The sequence below is a fragment of the Vulpes lagopus genome, chromosome 13 (genome assembly GCF_018345385.1).
Source record: "Vulpes lagopus strain Blue_001 chromosome 13, ASM1834538v1, whole genome shotgun sequence".
NCBI classification, from domain to species: Eukaryota; Metazoa; Chordata; class Mammalia; order Carnivora; family Canidae; genus Vulpes; species Vulpes lagopus.
In genome coordinates, this window is record NC_054836.1 from 39,734,609 (window position 1) to 39,757,825 (window position 23,217).

Here is a 23,217-nt window from a genome sequence, read left to right on the forward strand (position 1 = left end):
CCGATCCCAGAATCAGACTGTCCAGATTTTTTTTTAAGTTAAATATGACATGTTACAAACTTTCCTGGCATTTTTAGTTAAAATAAAGGTTATGCTATAATTGTGTGTATTAAAATACAATTTAGGGTTTATTTCTAATTAATTAAATAATGCAATCAAACATGTAAATAAAATGACACATCCAACTATAGTACTTAAAGGGTCATTCTATGTTTATTGTCCTTATTTAGAGCAAATCATGGATTTAAAAAGAATACTTGAAATGACCTTGAACCTTCCTGAACAGTCTAATTAGGAGAATACTGTTAGCTACCTGAAGTTTAATTGCATGACTTATTTATACCTACTCTAGCTAAATAAGTGTATAGTTATCAACCAGCTATTCTGGAATTCAAGTTATAAACAATTTTATCCTATGATTCTTACTTAGCTTTAGAAAATAATTCCTGGATTAAAAAACTCAAAAAGAAAAATGATCTCAATATAGTTCACTTTCGTGAGGAAATATAATACACTGCTTGGCGTGTGTCCACAGGAAAAGTCTGGCTCCCAGATGCTTCTTGCCAGCCCACGGTGGATTTCATGATGTTTAAACAACTGACAACATGCACTCATAGCACTGATGACATAGTGACCAGAAATTCAGCGGGAGCCTGTCTCCTGGGTATTTTCATATATTGAAAAGTAGTATCAAAACAATACAAATCACAGACACACTTGACTAACCCAAAAGATTCAACACAATTCAGTTAGGCTTTTTTTAAGTAGATGTCACCAAGATCACATACAAATTTACTAATAAAACTTGTTCTACCAGTACAAGAAACACAAAATAAACGTATCAATGTTTTTTATTGTGTTAGTCTTGAAAATGAAAAACACAAACTCTAGTTTGCTTCCTGTATCAAAAATCCAACAACAGATTAACTGTTTCCATAGCTCATTCATTATAATCATATGATCTCCTGGATCATATAATAGTAGCTGTTACTATTAGTAAAAACCAAATGAAATTCCCAATATTTTACCACTTCTGACCTTCAAAAACAATAACCTCGTAAGACTAAAGGGGACAGTCTCAAAATTTTGATACCATAGTGGTAACCTAATTACCTTAGATATATAAAATGTTCTTCATAACTGGCCGGCAAGTGTATCATTAAACTGGAATTATGCACTTTCTAACCAGGAAGATTCTGAGTAAAATCTACTTCCTACTGTAGCACATTCAAGCATAAACAAAATACTGTTAATATTTAATATGAAATCGGCTGTCACAAATGTAGCCAACAGTGAAAAAGCCATGATACAAATAAAATCACTTTGTGTGATTTTTCCTATTTCCAGATGACAAGTTTCTTGGAGATGATATTCTCTCTCTTAATAACAAATAACTTCTGTCACATAATGTTTATGCCACGTAAGTTTTGGAAATCAATAGTGCAAAAACTGGTATGACTTTATGGGAAAGAAAATGATTGATCAGCATAGGGAATAAAATATGTTATTTAAATTAGAAGAACTTCATTTGATTGGAATGCCAACCCCATTTTTAAGATATAGTCTCATGTAACCACATTAGCCTCATCTGACATGACTTCAAATACAAAAACATATTATTCTTCACTTATAAAACCAGAGCACACATTTGGATCTGGATGGATCTCTATGTTGATATAAATTTTGAGTAACTCTTCATATAGACAGCTGTCATTTTTTTCTAAATAGTAATCAGCAGCCATTTAAGACCTCTTCTGTCACAGATTCAACAAAAAAAAAATTTTGTACCAAGAAGCAATTAATAGTAAGAATCTAAAACCTATTTGTGCTCAGGAGAAAAATATTAAACACCTTACATCTGCCTAGTATATGCCCAAATTTTTGTTTATTTGACTTGAATTAAAGTATGCAAATCAAAGACTTATAATTAACTAAGTCTCTATTGTTGGGTATTTGCAATTCCTAATTATTTATGACTAGGAATTCAGCCTCTAGTAATATGGTCAACCAGCTGAAACAGACCTATCTCTCCCTACTTGGTCAAAGGGGGATAAAGACCATTTGCAGGGTGGGGTTGAGGTTGGAGTTTTAACATCTTCACAGATACAGATGTGGGCTTGGGCCCATGAGAAGCAGAGAGCTAGAAGTAAGACCCCCACCCACCCAGGGAAACCACAAGGAAGCCTTTTGTCTTTCTAGGGCTCTGGATGGTGGTGCTCAGAGGAGGAGGGAAAAGGTTTCCTGTGAGAAATCAAAACCCCAGGCCTGCACAATGTGAGAACCAAATTTATACTCTCCTCAAGTGTGGTTTTCCCAAGCCAAGACATTTAACATAAAAATTGTGAAACTCTTGGGGCTCTGACAGAAGCAAATGCAAAACCATTGTGCAGGACCATTTCCAGAACACAGGGCACACAGCACTCCTGCAGGGGCAGCAAGAAAACCTGATAAGCTCACAGTACATAGTGAGGAGGAGAGATACCCAAGTAAAATAGGCAATTCCTGTGTGGCCAGCTCTAATAGAAGTCAACATTGATTGTTATGAGACCACAAACAGAAGCTAAGAAATTAAGGAAAAGTCCAAGGAAATGTAAATCTTTATTTTCATGGCACTGCTAAGCTAGAGATTCAAAATACAAATTGCATTGGTCCCTTTTGCTTTCACCCAGTGAAGGATTGATCCCGCGTGAATATTTTCTGGGGCTTTGGACCATCTGGTTTTTAATGTCTCAAGCAATGGGGTTTCTTCCACCACTTCCTTTGGAAATTCTTTTGTTGTTGTTGTTCTTGGGACAAAAAAAAAATTCGTTTAAATGTTAAAGGGGCTTGGAAGTTATTTTTAAAAGTCTTGTTCTTGTTAACTCTTGGTTAAATCCTTCCATGAATACAAATTCCCCTCTCTCCTTGTGACATGCAGATACTATAACCTGGCCTCTTCCAAATATACCAGTAGTCACCCCACCTGAACTTTTTTTTGAAAGGGTCTTTATTTAATAAGCTCCCTGACCTTAATCATTTCACTTTCATCTTCAGAATGCTCCTCAGGTAGTGTTCACAACCACATTTTGTTCACTGGGTATGATCCTTTCAGATATAAAAGCTACTGGCAGACACTTGGCTTTGATCATTGTTTCTTCAGTCTCTTACTACTTTTCCAAAACTATTTCTTACTGAATATTTTATATTGCTATTTAACAATCTTGTGTTTCATTGATCTCTACTATATCCCCAGTGCCTAACACCGTGCCTGACATAAAACAACTGCCTAATAAATATTTGTTGCATGAATGATTGATAATAATTTGTTGCATGAGATGTGGATGGAGCTAGAGGATATTATGCTAATCAAAAGAAGTCAGTCAGAGAACAAATACCATGTGATTTCACTCACATGTGGAATTTAAAAAACAAAACAAACAATCACAAAGGAAAAAAAAGAGAGGGGGCAAACTAAAAAACAGACTTTTAACTAGGGAACAAACTAATTGCTGTCAAAGGAGAGGTGGGTGGGGGGATGGGTGAAATGGGTGATGGGGATTAGAGAGTGCACTTGTGATGAGCAGTGGGTGTTGCATGGCAGTGTTGAGTCACTAAACTGCACACCTGAAACTAATATTACACTGTATGCTAACTGGAATTTAAAAACTTTAAAAAAATAATTTGTCGCATGAATAACGAGCAGTTGAATTGTTCCCATAGAAGTTAGGCTTTTTTAAATTCCATTTTATGTTTCATTTTCTTCACTGCTCCTTTCCCATTCACTTATTAGAATTTTAAATGATTATTTCACAATACCTTTAAATTAATGCCAGGCTCTTAGGAAATATTAAATAAAAGAGCAGGCTCAAAGCTCACATATTTTCAAGGGTCCAGACATGTGTATCTACATGTTTTGGGGTTAATGTCTTTTCCAGTTATGCCTTAAGCAATATGTAGAGAGATTATATTTTATTATGAATATGAATGACCTTCACCTTGACCTGCCTAATCAAGCTAGATTTCCAGAAAGAATTAAGATGTAAAGTAATTCTTGAAAGAAAACACAGGCTGACTAGGAAGCGAAATGAGGTTATCTGGTATGTGAGAGAGTGTAACAGGCGTTGTGAAATCAGGAGCAGGACATGTATACAGTGGACTGAGAAAAGGAGCTGGCTTAATTGAAGGAAAGGGTGTGGAGCGGAGAAGGGAAACAAAGGATTTAAAGTAAGCCAAAGCTGGTACCAGGAGTGAGCAAAATGAATCTTGACCACAGCCTTCCTCTTTTTTAGACCCTCCAAAGACTCTTCCATGCCCACCAAAACAAAGCAGTGGCTCAAGAGATCATTTTTAAATGATCTCTTAACCTTTATTTCATGATCCCTGAAGCTGCTTATGCAACTTTCCATATCTGAGTTTATTTTTAAACATGAAGCTCATCATTTCCCTACTAGTTACATTAAACCCTGAGTTTTGTCCTTGCAGATGTCAGCTTTTAAAAACTAGTTATGATCCTGTGCTCTTTAGACCTACTCTACCTGTGGTCTTTAATGAATGAGTGGGAGCAAAGGAGGTCATTTCCTGGGAAATGTCTTGCTTGAGATGACTAGCCTACCACAGGGAAATGGTAACTCAAGTTGGTCCTGTTGCTCACAGTACATGATCTATCTTTAATGGTATAAAAGATTGATGATATTAGAGCTTTTCATCACTCAATGTATTACATTTCACAAATTTATTTATTTGAGACTATGTTCACTGGAACAGTAATGTTAGATTTTTAATGAGGTTTTGGTAGATTAGCCATACTTCAATATACCACTGATCGTATACTGGTTAGTATAATCATTCTTTTAGGATCCCGCAGTAATTAGTGGTATTAGGAAAATCATCATGGAGGGAAATAAAAGAGTTTCTCTTAACTAATAGGCCTCTCTCACTGAAGACTATATTATTCAGGTATTATTTATAGACTTCTTATGAGGAGGGCACTTGTCTAAGTATTATTTTAGGGAGTGCCAAGAAATATAAGGTTTGATCCCTGCCCTCAAGGAGCTTGTAAATATAATAAAGATATAAAGATCCATCTGTTTGCTGAAAAAATAATGACATGAAAAGTAATATAAGATTTCTAGAACAGTGGATAACAACATAAAAAAAAGAATGCCACAAAGCTGCGTGTGGTGAGTTTTCAAGTGTATGGTGCCATAGAAGTTAAGAGGAGTAGAGAAGTAGCATCATTTTATGCTGAGAGGGGCAGAAGAGGCTTTATAGGGAAATGTGATTTGATGTGAGCCTGGAAAGTCTAGAAAAAGTGGTTAGCAACTGAACTTAAGGGGGAGCATTCGATACAGATGGACGTACAGGAACAAAAACGTGAGGCCAGAAAAGTAAGGGATGTCTGAGGGAGAATGAAGAGGAAGCCAGTTTGTTGAAACTGGGTTGTTTGTGCAGTGGAACAGGGGACTGAGCTGGAATGTGAGTCTCAGTCAGCCCAGGGAAGACCTCTGGATGCCAAAATAAGGACTACAGGGTTTGTCCTTTGGGAAGTGGAGAGAGCCATTCAACATTTTGTAGCAACAGAAAATAGGATGTGCAAAACTTCTGAATTTTGCTTTTCTTGAAAATATCTTCCCCATTAAATGAAAAATTAATCCATTTATGAGGTTTATTTTTTTTAAGATTTATTTATTCATGAGACACACCCTTATTTATTCATGAGACACACACACACACAGATGCAGAGACATAGGCAGAGGGAGAAGCAGGCTCCCCACAGGGAGCCTGACACAGGACTCTATCCAGGATCCTAGGATCATGCCCTGAGCCAAAAGCAGACACTCAACCACTGATCCATCCAGGCATCCCTATAAAGGAGGTTTTAAATTCTTTTATATATGCGGTCTCCTAGCATTGGCCAAGACACTTTTTTTTTTTAAAGATTTTATTTATTTATTCATGAGAGACACACACACACAGAGGCAGACACAGGCAGAGGGAGAAGCAGGCTCCATGCAGGGAGCCCAACGTGGGACTCGATCCTGGGTCTCCAGGATCAGGCCCTGGGCCGAAGGCAGCACTAAACCGCTGAGCCACCTGGGCTGCCCTGGCCGAGACATTCTTGATAAAAATGTTAATGCCCAGAATGGCAGAGGACATATTATAATACTGTGTTTAGTACTATCTTATATTACTACACAGTGTTTGGTACTATACCATTCTATACTTATAAAAATACTGTGCTGTGCCCAATAAATATAGAGAATCTCCAAGGGCATTTTGCTTATTTTTTAAGGACTTGTTTATTTATTTTAGGGATGAGGGGCAGAGGGAAAGGGAGAGAAAAACTCAAACAGACTCCCCGCTCAGCATGGAGTCCCACATGGGGCTGGATCTCAGGACCCTGAGATCAGACCAGAGCTGAAACCAAGGGTCAGACACTTAACTGACTCTGCCACCCAGGCACCCCAAGGGCATTTTTCTAATGGAAGGGGCACAAAGGTTCTAAATGGTTTAGAGAAAATACTATATTTATACCAAAATTATACAATGGTGTAATAAATATACAGAATCAATAAGAATATTTTCATTGTTTCTGATGGGTGAATATAAATGTTCTACATGGGTGTGGAAAGGGGGAATATGGCCAAGGATAGAGTAATACTACTGGACTTTGGAACTGGTAAGAGTGTGATTTTGATAGGTTGATAGGTTTATTGACAGATCTACCTATATATGCTTAGTTTTATTGCTTTTTTTCTATATTTATATATTCATATTATTTGTTTCTCTGATTAAATTATATCATATTTGAGGGCAGGGGCTATTTATTCATCAGCTTAGCATCCACTCTATATCTTGTGGCTAATGAGATTATATTAGAAAATATGGTAGATTTGATTGTGGACTGGTTGAATGGAAAAACGAAAATATTAACCAGAAGTTTTATTCATTTACTGTTTGAATATATTTTTGTCCTTTAATTACTTTATTAATGCAACATATTGATTTAGGACAGGTATCTAGTACTACGTAGGTGATGAAAGGCATGGAGATGAAGCATAGGGTAGGAATAAAGAATGGTTAAGAGTTCAGTCTAATAACAGGTATGAGCAGTGGGAACAGAAATGGAAAGGTAAATGTAGGTCACATCATACAAGGGTGCTTGGGCTGGGCCAGTGAGCTTGGACTTGACTTCCCAGGCAGTGAAGACCCATAAAGTTTACTCAGCAAGGGATTACTTTGACCATGTTATGTTTTAGGAAGATCAATCTGTTGGTAATATGTAGAATAGATTATCAGGTTACCTGGTGAGATAGACATACACAGGAAGTGGGGAGAGCATGTAGGAGCTCTGATGACCCAGAAGCATTGCTGAAAACTGAGCAGTGAGCTGGGGATGGATGATGCTTCAGAGACAGAACTGGTAGTAATTGGCAACTGACTGGGCAAGGGAGTGGAGATTAGGAAGGAATCAAGGATAGTTTTGAGTTTTATTTTTTTAAATCTGCATGACTATTAATGCTGCTAATAGAAGTAGAAAAGGAGGAAGAGCAGTAGTAGTAAGGCAGATGCTGAATTTGATCTTAGATACAAGCCTGACATGACAACCAAAAGTCACTTGAAATATAAAGCCAAAGCTCAGAAGAGAGGTCAGATGTGAAGATGAGATTTGATTGGTATAGTACTCTTACTGGTGTCTTTTGTACATGTGTGCCAGTAAATGCTCACTTGATAGCTAAAGATAAAGTGACTCTCACATGTTTCTGCTGAGAGGCAGTACAGTTATTGGCTAGGAGTCAGAATGCGTATGTTCAAGTCCTAATTCCACCACTTAGTTGCCTTACCCATAAAAGAGAGACAGTAATAATACCTAGGCCATAAAATAGTTACACTCATTTATTGATACTTAGGAAATTAATAACTAATAATCAATTAGTTAAAAATAATTACCTGGCACATACTAAGTGTTAACCATGATTGTTATGATTATCATACCACCTTTTAATTCTTTCAATGAACTAGCTACTCAGTGAAGACATTTTAACTTTTGCTCTAAATGTTTAGATGTTGGTCTAGATGTTTTACTTTTTCTACTTCCTCAACCCTACTCTGAACCTCTCTGAGCAGCTACCCTTTGTGGTTTTTTTCTAGTCCTGGCTGTCTCAGGGCCTTTGCAATTGAGTGCCCCCTGTGCCTAGAAGATGCTTCGGTTGTCTTTTTTTTTTTTTTTTTTTACCAGTTTTATCCAAAAGGCTTCAGTTTAAATGTCACCTCTCCCGTGACCACAGACTAAAACACCTTCTGGCACTTTTACAATCCGCAATTATCTTCAGAGACACAGTCCGCTTTTTTAAAATGCCTAAACCTCCAACAGCTAGAACAGAACCTGGTATGTAATGAGTCTTCAATAAATGTTTGTTCAATCTATTAATTCAATGCCTAATAAGAAGAATGTATAACGAGAAGACAAAGTACAAATAATAAAAAAAAAAAGCTCCACTATTAAAGAAATAATAGATAAATAGAAAAATCATTTGAAACAACAGCAAGCATCAGGAAATGGGGCCATCTAGAACAGGGCTGAGATGCTTATTTATAAACATTACATATAACAAGAAAACAAGACAGCAAAAGCCAAAGGAAAAGACAGTTTCAAGAAGAAAGGGGTGGCCCGCAAAATAAAATTTCTGGAGGTGAATTTGAGGACAGAAACTAATGACTGGGACAGTACTTGTGACTTTGAGGAAGCTGTATTAGTTAAGGGATTAAGAATACAAAATCAAATTGCCAGGGGTTAAAGAGTAAGCAGGTGAGGAAATAATGGCTCTCCCGTGAATTTTGTGCTAAAGAGAAGCAGAGTTAGGTTGCACCTCCTGCACCAGGATCAGGAATATGGAAAGAGGCCCAGACAAGGAGCCAGGAAGTTTGGGATCTGGTTCCAAAGACAGCTCAAAATGCCACTCTACCTCTGAATTTCCTTATTTGTCTCTGAGAAAAACTTTCCGTCCCATATCAAATCCCGTAATAAGAAACAAAAGGGCTAACAGAGACATAAGTATAAGGAGCTGCTATTTCTTTGTAGAAATTCTAATGAAGTTATACTTAAGAGGGGCAAATCTGTAAAAGAATGTCTTATTTGAAACAAAATCAAAGTCAAATTTCACTTGAGCTTAAGTTAGACTGGTCTTTTTCCTACTTTGTTAAAGGTTTGCATTTATTCAACTCGAGCACTTGCCGAAGCCAGATATGAAGAGTGCTTATATTTATCACTGACATTTTGTTGAACTTGTCCATTCTTATTAATCATTGCTTTAAAATAAGCAGCTGGGTACTCTTAGGAAGTTGATATTCCCAGCTGACCTCTCTGCAAAAACAGCAAAGCCTTGATGATCTCTTGTGCAGTCTGTTTCTGTGGATGTATGTGCTCATGCAGGTATATGGATGTGTGTGTATATTTTTTCTGTGCCCTAAAGAAGCAAATAAATTTTTGCAAAGCTACTACAAATGTTATCATATTCTATCTTCCTAAAGAATGGAGAAATTAAAAACAAAAGCAGCCTCTGATCTGTTTATACTCTACTTGGGAAGTGAATCATTTCTGCAGAATGAAGATTCCAGTTAAAAAGGCTGATACAAAGGTAATTAGAAGCTCTATCTTAAGACTAATTCTTGAGACTTCTTGGTGCTAAGAGACAAAGTGCTCAGTTATATGTAGATACAAAACCTACAATGTGAATATTTCACCTTCAGGCACAGTTTCAAAGTCCTGCATCCATGGTACACAAAAAAATCTTCAGGATGCCTGGATGGCTAAGTTGGCCTGCCTTTGGCTCAGGTCATGATCCTAGGGTCCTAGGGTCCCCATATCAGGATCCCTGCTCAGCAGGGTGTCTGCTCCTCCCTTTCCCCTCTTGGCTCCTCTCCCCCTCATGCTCTCTCTCTCTCATGCTCTCTCAAATAAGTCTTTAAAAAAATTCTTGATGGCTCAGGCCCACAAGTGATTTTTCTTCTTGCTTTATAAATGTCAGCATTTTAGTTCTGATGAGAGTGGTTGACATTTGCTTACCTTCTTGTTCAAAATTTTAAATGTTCAGATTCTTATGATTATATTACTAGGATATTCTAATAATTATTCTAATGGTTCCCCCTAGGCAATATAAACATAAATATGTGTGTCCAAAAATGTAGAATACGGTGGCTAAATGATCCAAACCATCAATAATTTATATGAGTCTATTTGGTTTTTTAAAAAAGAAATCTGATCAGGACACCTGGGTGGCTCAGCAGTTGAGCATCTACCTTGGATTCAGGGTATGATCCCGATCCAAGGATCAAGTCCTGCATCAGGCTCCCTGCAAGGAGCCTGCTTCTCCCTCTGTCTGTATCCCTGCCTCTCTCTCTCTGTGCCTCTCGTGAATAAATAAGCAAAAAATCTTTTTAAAAAAATCTGATCTTTTTTCATAGGGTCCTTTTCACTTGTTACAGTTTCTATTCCTTCTTTTGTCTCTTTAATCATTTCATTTATTTTATAGTCTTATCCCACTTTTTTTTATAGTTCTCTCAACTCTAGTTAATTAGGGATTAGTTCTCTCATTTGTTTTACTCACCACCATATCCCCCTAAATAGAATTTAAGGCCCATGCCACAAGTTTTTATTTTCATTATTTTGCCTTTCAGAACTACATATTTTGTGATTTACATTGTGATTTCCTCTTCTACCTCATGAGCTATTCAGAAATTTATTTTTCAGCCTCCAAATGCAGGGGCTTGGGTATTTTTACCTACCTTTTTAGTGCTGGTTTCTAATTAAATTTCATTGCAGTTAAAGAATGTAGTATGATATAGATTCATAGAAATTTGTTGAAGATTTTGATTGTGAACTTATACAGGGTCAATTTCCGAAAATATTCTGTATGTACTGAATATCTTTCCAAATAGCAGACTGTTCATTGACTTTTTTTTGGTTCAAATCTTTCACACATTTACTAATTTTTTGCCTCCTTGGTCTACCAGTTTCTTAAAAGTGGTATGTTAAAATCTCCCACTATAACTGAAGATTTGTCAAATTTGTCTTATAAGTTTTTGCCTTCCAGATTTCAAGGTTATACAGTTAGGTGTATTTAAGCTTTATATTTTTATTATGTGTGTCATTCTGTAGTCCTACTGTTGCTTTATGCCTTAAATTTTATGTTGTCTAGTGTTAACATATATAGTTGCTTTGTTTGAATAGGATTGCCTGGTTTGTTTATTTCCATTCCCTTACTTGGAAAATTTCTATGTGCTTTTTGTTTCAGAAATAGCTCCTCTAGGAAGATTGCTGCTAGATTAAAAACAAAAACAAAAACAAAAAAACAATCCAATGAAGGATGCCTGGGTGGCACAGTCAATTAAGCGACCAACTCTTAGTTCTGGCTCAGGTCATGATTTCAGGGCTCTGCGTTCAGCAGGGAGCATGCTTGAGATTCTCTCCCTCTTTTCCCTGTGCCCCTTCCTCCACAAAATAAATAAATCTTTTTTAAAAATAGCCAATGTGATCATTTGTCTTTTACTAGATTGAATTAATCAAGTTCTATTTATTGTAATTATCTTTGTATTTGGGCTTATTTTTACCATGTTGTCTCTTTGCTCCTTTTTCTTTTTTTCCTCCCTTCTTTTGGATTTAATTTTTTTTCTGTGATCATCTTTTATTTCCCCTTGGCTGCTCTGGGAATCTCAAGATCGCATTCCTGTTTATGTAGTACTCACCTGGAAATTGTAACATGCATTTCCTACCAAAGACCACACTTACTCAGGATTTCCCTCCTCTCTCTCCCTGAAAGAACAACACTTAGCATGCTTTTGCCACCTCCCTCTTCCCTCTTGCCCCAGCTACATTTTTTTAACTGTTAGCTAAATTTAGTTTTATTTCTCAAGTTTTAATTTAAAAGAAAAGGCTTATTTAAAAGTAACTCATGGCTAAAGTTCCTGATATATTTTACCTATGTCTATGTCTGCTCTTGTTTCTTGCCTCGCCACTTCTCCTGAGTTCACTTTCTTTTGGCTTAAGTACATAGTGATGACTGGAACTGGAGTTTGAATGTATGTTTGCCTCCCAAGTCCTTGTGCTCTGGCACAATGAATTAACTGGCCAAAGACATAGAGAAAGGTATTCTGTGTGTGCAGGGCAGGGGGTGGAGCCTGAAGATATGAGGCAGATGGAGAGAAAGACAGAAGTAAGGATGGTTTGAGAGGTGTCACAGTAGTGCTGACACCATCTTTGGGAAGACAGTATTCCTGTATCAGGAAAGCCAATACAATGAACTCAGGAGACACAAAAAGGGTGTATAGACACAGGACATAAATAGACACAGGGAATCGAAGTGCAGGAGTAAGTCAAGGCTCAGCCAGAAACAGAAGGAGCAGCCATGCTCACTTAGGGCCCATGCAGGAATGGCAGCGGCAGGATTCCTGGCACCTGAGGACAAGGTCTGCCACAGAGCTGATGCTCAAGAATGTTTTTGGAAGGGAAGACATGAAAGCAGGGAAGAAAACAGAGAATGGTAATGGAAAAGGGAAGGAAGGAAAATAAAGGAATGAGAAAAGGAAGAAAGTAATAGTAGGAAGAAAATAAAAATGAAATAAAAGAGTAGAAGAAAGTAAACAAAGGACTCTAGTTAAAAAATTTTACATGCATTTCTACATTTGTAAATGGGACAAAAAAAAAACCAAAAGATTCATATCAAACTGTTCCTGTTTATGTAGGATAGTGGGTGAGTGACTTGCTGCACTTTTTTTTTGTGCACATCGCAGTATTTACGATTTTTCCAGAGAGCATGTCTTGTTTGGAAATAAAGATTTACAAGTTAAAACTCAGCAAGGGCAAAAAGGAAATGGACAGAGAAGAAGGAAGCAGCACCTGGTGTGGCTTGTCAGGAAGCACTCAGGTGAGCCCATCTCAGTAAGCCTCATAAGGCTGCCTCATGCCTCCCGATCTCTAGGGTCAGACTGTCCTCTCGCCATCTCAAGCCCATGAACCTCTGCAAAGTTTAGCCCCAAGAACAGAGAAGGGAGAGAAGTCCCATAGGTGTCAAATTGCAGCTGGCCCTAGAATTGCTGGGGTCTGCGTTCTCCCTGAAGCCTGACTCCCTTTTAGAAGACCCAAACCCTCACCCAGTGGTCTCACTTCAGCTGCAAGACAACCACCTTTCAGAATATCATAATCCATGTATCTGCACAAGAAAGACACACACACACACAAAGAAAGACACACACATACATATCAAAAAAGACTTCCTTCACAGATTGTGCTCGTGAAAATAGAAGTGCTTCTTTCCTTTCTCATCTTTCATGGTTTTCTTGTTCCTCAAAGATCAGCAGTTTAATCCTCTGAGGGAAAAGAGTGACAGACAAGTTGAACTCGTCCATTATGAAATAGAATCATTGTATGTAATCCTAGTTTTGCACATGTAAGAAAGTCTATGTTTTGTCCACAAACATAAATTCTGATATGGAATGTGGGTATGGGTTTTTATCACTCCAGAGATACAGATAAAAAGGTGATAAACCAAAAGCTGTCTATTATATTCCTGTGCAGGGTTCCTCCAACCTCACCACTACCAACATTTGGGGTCAGATAATTCTGCTGTGGGAGCTGCCCTGTGCACTGTAGGGTGGTCAGCAGCATTGCTAGCCTCGACCCACATGATGGGTCCCACATGATGTTTGTAACACATAACACCCAATTGTGGTGACCAAAAATGCCTCCAAGCACTAAATCTTTAAATGGACCCTGAGGGCCAGAATTTCAGATGGCTAAATACCACTGATGTAGCTCTAATTTGTAAAAACGGGTTCATTTATCTTTCTACCCATAGACGTATGTTTTTGGCATGCTCACAGGTATTTTGGGTTTTAGTATGTGTCAAACCATCTCTTGGAATGAATTTGTTTGCAATGTCAACAGCAAGGTAGAGAAAGCTATATGACAGGCATAACTGTATTCCAAAGCTTCATGCTATATTATGTAACGGGCAACATAAACAACACTAAAATCAGATTTATATTCAGTGAAGATAAAATATAAATGATTAGATATGTGCAAGGACCCCAATTTATAGATATTTCCCTTATTTTCCATAGCTTCAGATAACCCTCTCTGCAGTTCAGAGCTGAAACCACCCAAATATGGAATCTAACTAATTTATCTACTCGGGAAAAAATATTTATCATACCATATACTAGGATACTGTATCACCACACTTAACAACTTTACAATTCAGCACCATGGTTTAAGAGAAAAGAATGCCAGCAGGCTGCCTAGACTAACAATGTTAAAATGCTGAATATATGTGGTTCTGTGAAAGTCACCTGGCATCTTTCCATTGCATTCCAAAGAAGGAATGAGAAAAATTCTTTGGTGAAACCATGACCAACCATCACTTACAGTGATGTTATTACCAGAGACTCGAGAGTCCCCTATAATCTCGATACTAACTTGGTAATAGGAGTGATAATGATTCAGTAGGAAAATAAAGGTAAAATGTATTTTGAGGGGGGGTTGTGACCACTTACTGATTAAGTTAGGATTTGTGTCCACTTGCTAGAGACTTTTTCAAATTTAAGGAATTGAACCTTGTTCTTTTTTATGTATACAATATTTTTCATGGAAAAAAAATTTATAGCTGCATTTTACTTTATATTCCATTTTAGATACAGACAGTTGGAATGGATACATTTAAAATGTATTTGAAGGACCAAAGGATAAAAACATCCTTTGTTTCTGGCTCAGAATAGTTCAATCTGTCATTATGGGGGAAAAAAATAAATTAACACTTAAAAAATAGGTTAATAGAATTAGAAATTTGTCTTCCTGTTTTATGTTGCCCTCTCTCTTCCAGTCCACTTGGCAGGAAAATTTCAAATGCAATTCCCCCGAAAGCTATAGATTTAAGAGGCTAACAGGAGTTACTACTCTTGTTACTGGGCCCATTCTATTCAGTCTACCTCTTTAAAAAGTCTTATTGTTGTTGCTGCTGCACAATTTCCTGACTTGAAGGGGGGGGGGGGGGAGGAGAGAATTAAGTGACATGGTAACTAGAAGAGAAGAGCAAGCTGTGCTGATTTCTGCACTAATTCCCCAAGTATTGCTCTCCTCTTTCAAGATTCAAAAATCAAACAAAACTATTCTTCTGTATTTCTAATGAAAAAATGAGCACCAACTTCTGAAGTTTGTGCTAAGCCGAATGAACTCATTACTGTGTTATGAAACCATGTAACATACTTTGATCAATATGTGAGTTGTGCCAACACAAATATGCCACAGTAATACCACCATGTAAGCAAATCTGAGTGGCCCAGGCGAAGAGGTGCCAAGACATAAAAGATGTCAAAGCATTAGTGTATTTGAAGAAAAGCCAGATGCCTTTCCTACTCCCCAGAAATGGCACTCTTCCCACTCTTCTGTACATATGCATAAATCCCCTATGCCCAAAGAAATCTTACAAATATATTCTTATTCTTTTTGCGAACTTACTTAAAAATTAATGAAAAAGAAAGTAAAGAGAAGCTGCTCAAAACAAGTTCGAAGACCCTCACTGAAAAACAATTATAATGAAACTATTCATATTCCCGAAGAATTCAACGTTTCAGAAGATACTTTACAATACAATTTTTTAAACAATGTTTTCTTCTCATTGTTGACTTAAAACACTGTAGGTTTATTTACAATAAAAAATATGTACTTATTAGAGTAAGAGCTTTACTTTCTCAGAAAAAGAACTCTGTGATTTAAAGTAACACATTGAATACTTTAGATTTTTCTTCAAACACATTTGTATGCCCCATCTTTCAACTAAGAGGATTAGTTTTCAACTATATATAATGGACAGAAAATTGTGGTGAAATGGTAGTATTAACTAATTCTTGGAATTTAACCAGTCAGACTTCAGAGATATGCAGTTCTTTGCACAGAACTGGAAAAATACCAACAGTTTGTGAATGTGTTCACTGCTCTTCCACTGTTTTCACCTACTCTCAGAATTATATTCATATCTCACAGAACTGAAAGCAACTACTGCCATGCTTATCCTGAATGAGAGATCCTCGTTTAAAGAAAGAAAAGTGACTTTCTTGTGTTAGGTATTTTATCAAACAAAACCTCAAAAAACTTTGAGAGACAACTCTGAGGACTTTCACTCAGCAAAATCCCCTCTGCAGCGGCTGGCTCAAACCTGACAGACTTGAACTGTGCAGATGTCCTAGAGGCTCTATAGTATACTGGGGAAGAAAGAAGGAGGAGACATTCCACAGCTGCTACCCCAGCGTCCTTCCCAGGGGGACAGTTGCAGGCTCTATCAAGCTCAATCACTTTGTACAGCAACCGGGATCCCAGGCAGGGGCAAGGAATCCCAGAACAGCTTAGATTTCTTCCAGTACCTCAGCAAGAAGTAAGACTACTTAAAGAATAACCAGTTATTTCCAACAATTATGTGGCCCCAGGCCAAAAAAGGGGATGAAGCAGAGCATCTGCAGTGAGAGAAAATAAAAGATGTTTCATATTTTTAAGATTTCAAGCAATTTAACAGAGATCTTCTTTGGACCTTTGTTAGGAAGGTGACAACGAATATTTGATCTCACCAATGTTTATTTGGGGGTGAGGGGGAGTGGTGGCAGGACAATCAAGTTGAAGAAACATAGAACTTAATTAACAGTCAAGTCAACAATTGTAACGTAACTCATTCACGCAGGGTTTTAAAGGAATAAAAGGTGTGTGACAGAAATATGTTCAAAGATGCTGCTTTCTTCCCATTTTACATTGGTGAACATTCTTGCAAACTCTTTCGAACATTTTTAAAACTAATATAAATGTGTTAATGATATGGTATGACTAAAAACAAACAGTCAGAAAATAGTCTTCCTGACTTGAAGATAATGGTATGGCAGATGCGATTTCCCTCAGATAAATCAAAAAGGAAGGAGTTATAAACATACAGTTCCATTAAAATATTAAAAAGATACAGATTACTATTTCCCACAAATTATGCTTTTAGACCAATCATCTTCTAGGGTAGTAAAAAACAGTATGTAGATGCATATTTGAGTAGTTTTTGTAGTACTTGAAATTATAATACTATTACAATCATTAATTCTTACCTGATCAGAAAACCATTCTTATGCCTTCACACAAACACTTGCAAGAATTTATCTGATACAATAATGAAAACAATAATGATGATGTTACAGTTTATTGTCGGCTTGTCATGTGCTGAGATACTCAGATACATCATCTCATTCCTCCCACCATGATATTATTCCCATTTTATTGATGAAAAAAAAAGGAATTTTATAGATGAAGATGAAGAATTATGGATGATGGAAAAGACAACTTTTAAGGTCACTGAGCTAGTAAATGGCAGACTCAGAATTTAAACTTTTTGGCTCTGAAGTCCATGTGCTAGTTATTATTGTGCCCAGTGACTTCATTGAAAAAGATATTTGTATGTTAATTTGGAACATTGAGTTCAATTTTAAAGGTTTATACTATGCTGTTAAATCATTCTATTCAGAGAAAAGCATCTTCTCTGCATAACATGTTGGTTAAATCTCACTTATCTTGCTCATAATCCCTCTTTCTCCTCTAACTATTGATTTTTTAATAGACAGAGAAAAGCTCATTTCAACCTATAATATTAATAATGCAGTGATTCCCTGAAGGTGTTTATATTCTAGGTATCCTAAGTTACAGATACCTATCTTTCGGTTTTAGCTTGACCCTCAATACTACAAGTCAAACAGCTAATAGACCATTAATTTTATGTTATGTAACAGATACTGAGGCATACGAACACTAAACCATGCCTGGAAAATGTAGAATGAGAAAACTTATTCATATCGATGATAAAATATCAAGTGAGAAAACTTCAAGCCTCAAAAGGCCTTTGTTTATAGTTCAACAATATTCCTCCAAGACAATGCAGTACACCACAGCAAAGAGAAATATATGAGGCAGAAGTTGTTGACATATGGGGTGTGCACAGAACTTCTGGTTAATGGAAGTTCCAAGATATATAAATAAAAAATGATGTGTGAGTTGGTGGAAAAAACTGTAAGGCAAGTCAATTTTTTAATTAAAAAATTATGTAGCATAAACAATGCTAATGAGCCAAAAGTCCCATGAGATTAGGACTGTATCTGCTCCATCTTAACATTCCACTCACTTTATATAAGCGTACATCCACTCACTGGAAATACCTCAAGCAGAACCCTTTATTACAACATAGAGTTTTGAGGATTTTCTTTGTCCTTGTTTTTAATAGCTCACCATTTCCACTCAAGTTGTCAACTTGATGATATATGACATTAGGGGGTAAAAAAAACTCTAAAATCCTTAAATGAATCACCAGATGATAAATACCTGGAAGTTCTTCATAAATTTCATCATCAGTTGGTTGGCTGCTTGCTGGTGGGCTGCTGGTTGGTAGAGGATGGTCAACATCATCATATAATTCTCCTCTTTCATCATCATCTTCAGGAATAACATCAGATCCCATGTCTGAAAAATATGTTGCATGAGGCAAATTTTTTAGGAATGCAAAAGGTGTTTTCAAAACCCTATTTTCTAAACTAATGCAGCCCTCCAGAGTCACAATATTATTACATGCTATATCCTTAACTCGAAGCATTTTCAAAAACTGATTATTACATAAATATGTGAATTGCAAAGCTGCCAATTGGTACTTATAGAAAAAACACTTAGAAATCCGAAGTGAACAGCCTGTATTAGTACTAGTCCTGTTCCCTTGGCATTCCCACAGGAGTCAATAACCTTTTATATATGAAAATCCAAATTCTTTTCTTTTTTTAAGATTTTATTTATTTATTCATGAGAGACAGAAAGAGAGAAAGGCAGAGACACAGGCAGAGGGAGAAGCAGGCTCCATGCAGGGAAGCACGACGTGGGACTTGATCCCAGGTCTCCAGGATCACACTCTGGGCCAAAGGTGGCACTAGACCATGGAGCCACCAGGGCTGCCCTGAAAATCCAAATTCACTCAGCTACTCAATATTTAAAGACGGCAATGACTAGTTCAACTGATTGCTCTTACCTTGTAATACAAATTTCAGCTGCTGTACCCATTCTTCAGCATCTTTGGGAGAAGCTGCTGTGAACTAATAAAAAAAATAAATAATAAAAAATCACCACAGTGAAAATGAAAGGTATGTCGCATTCTTATCACTTCTTTAAGACCATTAGTAATTCTTTTCATGTCTAGTACTACTTTTCTTGCAAGGATGCTTCTTATAATGTACAGTTAATTTTGACAAATTTATGTAATTGAAGCAGAGGATGATGGATTTGAAACTCTGATCAGCAGCTGGCAGCTGTGCAGGAAAAAAAGCTGCTTCTCTTCATCAATGTCAAAGACAGAACTGATGAACAAAATTTGCCCTTGACAATTAGAAGACACCCATGAATTTCTTTAGACTGCCGGGTACAGTTTTCTTAAAAATGTTCTTGTCAGATTCCAACACACTACCTGACAACTTAATTAACTGGCTTTCAACTGCAATCTCAGATATTTAAAACTTATTAAACATACATTCCATATTGATGCTAGCTGATAGCTCCTGAATCACTGAGCTGATATGTGCCTTTACCTTCATTTTCTCCCACAACTCTAAGCAATACAATATGCATTAACACTCTGATATTTTTCTTTTGATAATTTTACTCTTTCTGCTATGTAATTCTTTTAAGAAATCACAGTGCTATTAAAATAGATATAAAATGCAACATGTGAAGTAGTTGATAAATTACATATCCTTGTTCTCTTTCAAGAAGGTATCACTCTAATCTGAAATTTTTTTTTAAATGTATTTCTTCTCATATGAATGTTCACTGTATAAAATCAGTATTTTTATTATTATTTATATGTCGGGGAGAGTTGTTTTAACAAAATGTTAATGTCTTTATAAATGAAATCAGAACATGTTATCAACTTAATTTCAAAATAACACAAAAACTCCAACCTGATAGATACGTTTATCAGGAGCAGAGATTTCAAAACAGCAATCTTTCTTTCCATCCTTCCTGAGAGTGTTATTCATTCTGACATTGTAGCCATCTATTGCAAATTCACCTTTCTGTTGCTTGTCTGAGGAAGATAAAAGGAAAGTTAGAATTTCATTTACTGCAGTGAATATAAATGCCCAGTTGATTATCTTTTATTTAGATTTTCTCTGTCAATTCTTGGAAAGGGCATTATTTGGTCATATTGTTTTCACAGCATTTAGTGTTTAAATAACATTTCTAGATATGACTTCTAATTCTAAAGTTACAGAAGTGTTTGGGATGGTTGGGTTTACAAAGGATATCTTAGGGAAGGAGAGGGAGAGGTCTGAAGATAGCCTTATTCAGAAGGAAGTATGGCAACAGGACACTTTCTTGTAGGAAATATCCAAGAACTGGAACTTGGAACTTGCAGGAAAAAACTACTACAAATCCATGGCTCTCTCAGATTTATTTTATTTTTTTTAAAGATTTTATTTATTTATTCATGAAAGACATAGGGGGAGAGAGAGGCAGAGACACAGGCAGAGGGAGAAGCAGGCTCCATGCAGGGAGCCTGATGTGGGACTTGATCCCAGAACTCCAGGATCACGCCCTGGGCCAAAGGCAGGCACTAAACCGCTGAGCCACCCAGGGATCCCCGCTCTCTCAGATTTACAAGCTGGAGGGAAAACCTGCAGCCGAAAGTCACTGAGTTTTTTTAACATCATCCTTTCTCATTACCACTTTCCAACACCCTGCCTCCAGAAAAGTCTCTAAAACACAGCTCTTATTTTTTAAAATATCTCCTAAATTGGTACAAACTAAACTGTAAATTTAAAAAGCAAAGCAAAACAAGACTACTAATCATAAAAAGCTACGAGGGGAAAACAAAGTATTCGGATGGAAAGGAGAGGTAGAGCAAGTATGGACTCATGAGTTCCTGAAATAAAATCAAAGAAAAGTAGGTTCCTTAAGCAGTCTATGAACACATAAGCTAGTAAAGCACATCTGAATCCTACATGCCGAAGAGGCAAAAGAAAAGACAACTTGAGCTTTAGTCAGATATTGTTTTAAAGACAAAATAGAAATACAAAGGATTTAATACTCTGAAACTGAAATAAAATTAGTCTGCTTTCTTACTTCACCCAGTTATACCATCTTGGTAGAAAAACTGCACCACTATAGGTTCCCTTCCTAGATTAACACACAATATCAGGATCATGAGTGAGGGCAACTGTCTCTTTTACTGAGCTCGGGGGAAATATAGAAATGCTTCCTATCATGGGAGGGAGGGCTCTCTCAGCTCTGTGAACCAAGAAAACGTTTATCTCCTTTTCTTAAATATGCTAATTTAATGGCTGAAGTAACACACATTTTTAAAAAGTTATTGAGATTATATCTTGTTCAAAACATCAAATGAGAAAAAAAAATCTGAACATTCTAATCATATTAAGTCATACTTTACATCTCTCCATGATCTAAAAATTAGTAGTTTGCCTATGGAAAAAGTCTCCAATGTACTCTATCATGTTCAGAAAAAAAGCAAAACTTAGGGCAGCATTTCTCAAAGAATGTTTTATGGGATAGTGATAGGTGTCTAGGATCAAATAAATTTGGGAAAATACTGAATTAAAAAGAGTTAACCAGGTTTTGTTAATCCAGGCCTCCTTGAGGTCCTTTATATATTTACACATTGATTGCATCTCTATGAGAAAGATTTAGTACACAGCACTTCCCAAGATTACTTGTCCATGGAAACCTTTTTTCATAGAACATTATATGGAACTGCTACTCCCAGAACATATTTCGCAAAATATCTAACTAGAAAAATACTACTGAGGAAAAAGTATTAAAATAATAAATGGTTAAGCATTGCTGCTTAACCTTAAATTCTCAAAAAAGACTAAGTCATTCATTCACTCACTGAACAAATTTATCAAGCATTTAAAACAAGCAAGGGAGGGCAGCCTGGGAGGCTCAGAGGTTTTAGCGCCGCCTTCAGCCCAGAGCCTGATCCTGGAGTCCCGGGGTTGAGTCCTGCCTTGGGCTCCCTGCATGGAGCCTGCTTTTCCCTCTGCCTATGTCTCTGCCTCTCTCTGTGTGTCTCTCATGAAAAAATAAATAAAATCTTTTTTTAAATAAATAAATAAATAAATAAATAAATAAATAAATAAATAAATAAATAAAACAAGCGAGGGAGCATTACAAGTATGATGAGACAAAATCTAGTAACACTTTACCAGACTTTCCTACCTTCCCACTACAACATACATACACGATACAAATGTAAGTGCTCCTGGAATATTGCTGGACTTCAAAAGATATAATTTTCATTACAAAAAAATGGAAATAAGTCAGAGGCCAAATAGTAAAGCCATACAGAACAATTTGGAGAGATTTATTTAGACTTCCCAAGAAAAGAAGGATTTCAAAGACCAAATGAAAGAGGGTAAGCTCCCTTGCTGCATGAGGGCTCAATTGCTCTAATCACTTGGTCCACCTCATCTAAGGCCCATGCTTTCTATCTTTAATCTGGGTCTGAAATTCTTGGCAATGTAACATCAGTGGGGATGGAAATTCATCTGGAGATATAAAATCAGTACTATACAAAGACTGAGTTTGGGAAAGATGCAGGGAGCAGGAAACCTTGTGCTAGATTATCTAGAAATAAGACAACCAGGCAGCCAAATTAGGTGACCTCTCCTTAGACTAGCAGATCCACTATAGACAAAACTCCCAAAAATATGCTATAGGACCACGTATCAGATCTTCTGTTAGAGCCTAAGAGGAGGACATGAACAGCCTCTAGTCAGATGAACCAGGGACAGGCCACAAGTCCAATCTAGAGATAAGTACCCCAATGACAGAGACAAGGATATATAACATTCAAACATAAGTAAAAGAAGAAAAGTAAACAAATTAATCCAGGTGTCATAAAAATACTATGTGATACAAAAATGTAATATAGCATTCAGGATGTAAAAAGCAAGAACAAAACTAGGAGAAACAGATAAAAACTTTAAACAATAGTTCTGCATCCTTTATAAAGTAAAAAGAAATCTTAAAGAGATGAAAGATAAAACAATGTAATATAAAATAAAAAGCGAGATGGCTGAGACAGAAATTGGAATGGAACTAGTAAACTAAGGGGAAAGCACTGTATAAAGAAATGGAAAATGCAGTAGCAAAACAAATGATTTATTAAAGTG

General features: G+C 36.7%; 1 protein-coding gene across 3 annotated transcripts in view; it reads right to left on the minus strand.

Moving 5' to 3' along the window:
- SKAP2 (src kinase associated phosphoprotein 2) overlaps window positions 1-23,217 on the minus strand; it is a 174,217-nt gene that overhangs the window by 38,705 nt on the left and 112,295 nt on the right. For all 3 annotated transcript variants that reach the window (XM_041727753.1, XM_041727752.1, XM_041727754.1), the window contains exons 7-9: window positions 19,987-20,111; window positions 19,062-19,125; window positions 18,371-18,508 (exon numbers count right to left, since the gene is read on the minus strand). In XM_041727753.1, the coding sequence (XP_041583687.1) occupies window positions 18,371-18,508; window positions 19,062-19,125; window positions 19,987-20,111 (327 nt within the window). The remainder of the gene's footprint in view (window positions 1-18,370; window positions 18,509-19,061; window positions 19,126-19,986; window positions 20,112-23,217) is intronic.